A 1541-nucleotide genomic window follows, 5' to 3' on the forward strand; every position below is an offset into this window, starting at 1 on the left:
ATTCTATTCTATTCTATTTTATTCTATTCTATTCTATTCTATTCTATTCTATTCTATTCTATTCTATTCTATTCTATTTATTTATTTATTATTTGAGACACGGTTTCTTTGTGTATCCCCAGCTGACAAGGAATGAGCTCTGTAGACTAGGCTGGCCTTGAACTCAGAGAGATTCATCTGCCTCTGGCCTAAAATTAAAGTGCACCTATGACTAGAGTGTTGAGATTAAAGGCATGCACACCACCACCCAGCAATACCTTTTTCATGTGTATAATCCCATCCTTTATGCTTAACTTTATATCCTGTATTTTCCTTCACTTGCGTCTTGTGTTCTGGTTTCACCTGATATTACTTAGATGCACCTTGTGCAAAAAGAATTCTATGCTCACACTACAGCCAAATTTAATGGCCTTTCACTCTCCTCCACATCCTACCCCACATCCTACCATCTCCCATCCATGACAGAATTCTTTCAAACTTAGACCAGAAAATACAAAGAAGCATTTATACCCCTAAACAGAAAAACTCTCTCCTTCTGCTATACTTTTATCTATATAATTTTGGACAAAACCTTCATTAAACTATATCTTCCCCAAGCTACTAGAATTTTTTTGACACAAGAGTTATATAGACCAGACAGCCCTGAACTCCAGAGATCTGCCTGCCTGCCTCTACCTCCGGAGTGCAGGGGATAAAGGTATATACCACCACACATGGCCTTATTAGGATTTTCTACATGTCTGATTTAAGAAAATATGTGTTCCAAAGGCAAAGTACCTTGTGCGTTTTCATACCTTCAGCAGTTAGCATATGACTTGGATCATATCTAATGAATGTTAAAAGACAACAGATGAATTTAGCAGGTCACATGTTCACAAACCCTACACATAATCATTCTTACCTATTCAGTGCAAATGCATAGTGGAATTTAATGTTGTGCTGATCAGCCAAATTACATGTAGGCAGCATCTTCAGTGTTTCTACCAGCTTGACCATTGCATCATAGTCCTGTTGGAAAAATGTCTCAGTGTGAGAAAGAGGAAACAGTTCTTCATAGATTTTTCTGAATAGTTATAAACATAAGACAGCCTCCAAATTTAAAGAGAAACCTTTCCTAGCAGACAGTATTTAGTGAAATTGTAGCCTTAGCAAAGTACACAGAAAAATTATCAAGAAAAAGAATATAAATGAGACAGAAGAGGAATTCCTGCTACCAGAGAGCACAAAAATCCCAGCACTCGGAAGGCAGAAGCAGTCAGATCTCTGTGAGTTCGAGGCCAGCCTGGTCTACAAGAGCTAGTTCCAGGACAGGCACCAAAGCTACAGAGAAACCTTGTCTCAAAAAAAATACAAAATAAACAAAAAGCAAAAATAAAGGTAAAAATTTTGTTAAACCCAAGGGGTACACTCATCCATTGCTGGTGGGAATGCAAACTTGTGCAACCACTCTGGAAAGCAGTGTGGCGGTTCCTCAGGAAATTCGAGATCAACCTACCCCTGGACCCAGCAATACCACTCTTGGGAATATACCCAAGAGAGGC

General features: G+C 38.7%; 1 protein-coding gene across 1 annotated transcript in view; it reads right to left on the reverse strand.

The window, feature by feature from the left end:
* The window catches only part of Map3k15 (mitogen-activated protein kinase kinase kinase 15), a 128416-nt gene that overhangs the window by 85142 nt on the left and 41733 nt on the right, over nt 1-1541 (reverse strand). Inside the window, exon 6 of the mRNA XM_005358845.3 lies at nt 902-1008. Coding sequence (XP_005358902.1) covers nt 902-1008 — 107 coding nt within the window. The remainder of the gene's footprint in view (nt 1-901; nt 1009-1541) is intronic.

This window comes from Microtus ochrogaster, chromosome X (assembly GCF_000317375.1).
Source record: "Microtus ochrogaster isolate Prairie Vole_2 chromosome X, MicOch1.0, whole genome shotgun sequence".
In the NCBI taxonomy this organism is placed as follows: Eukaryota; Metazoa; Chordata; class Mammalia; order Rodentia; family Cricetidae; genus Microtus; species Microtus ochrogaster.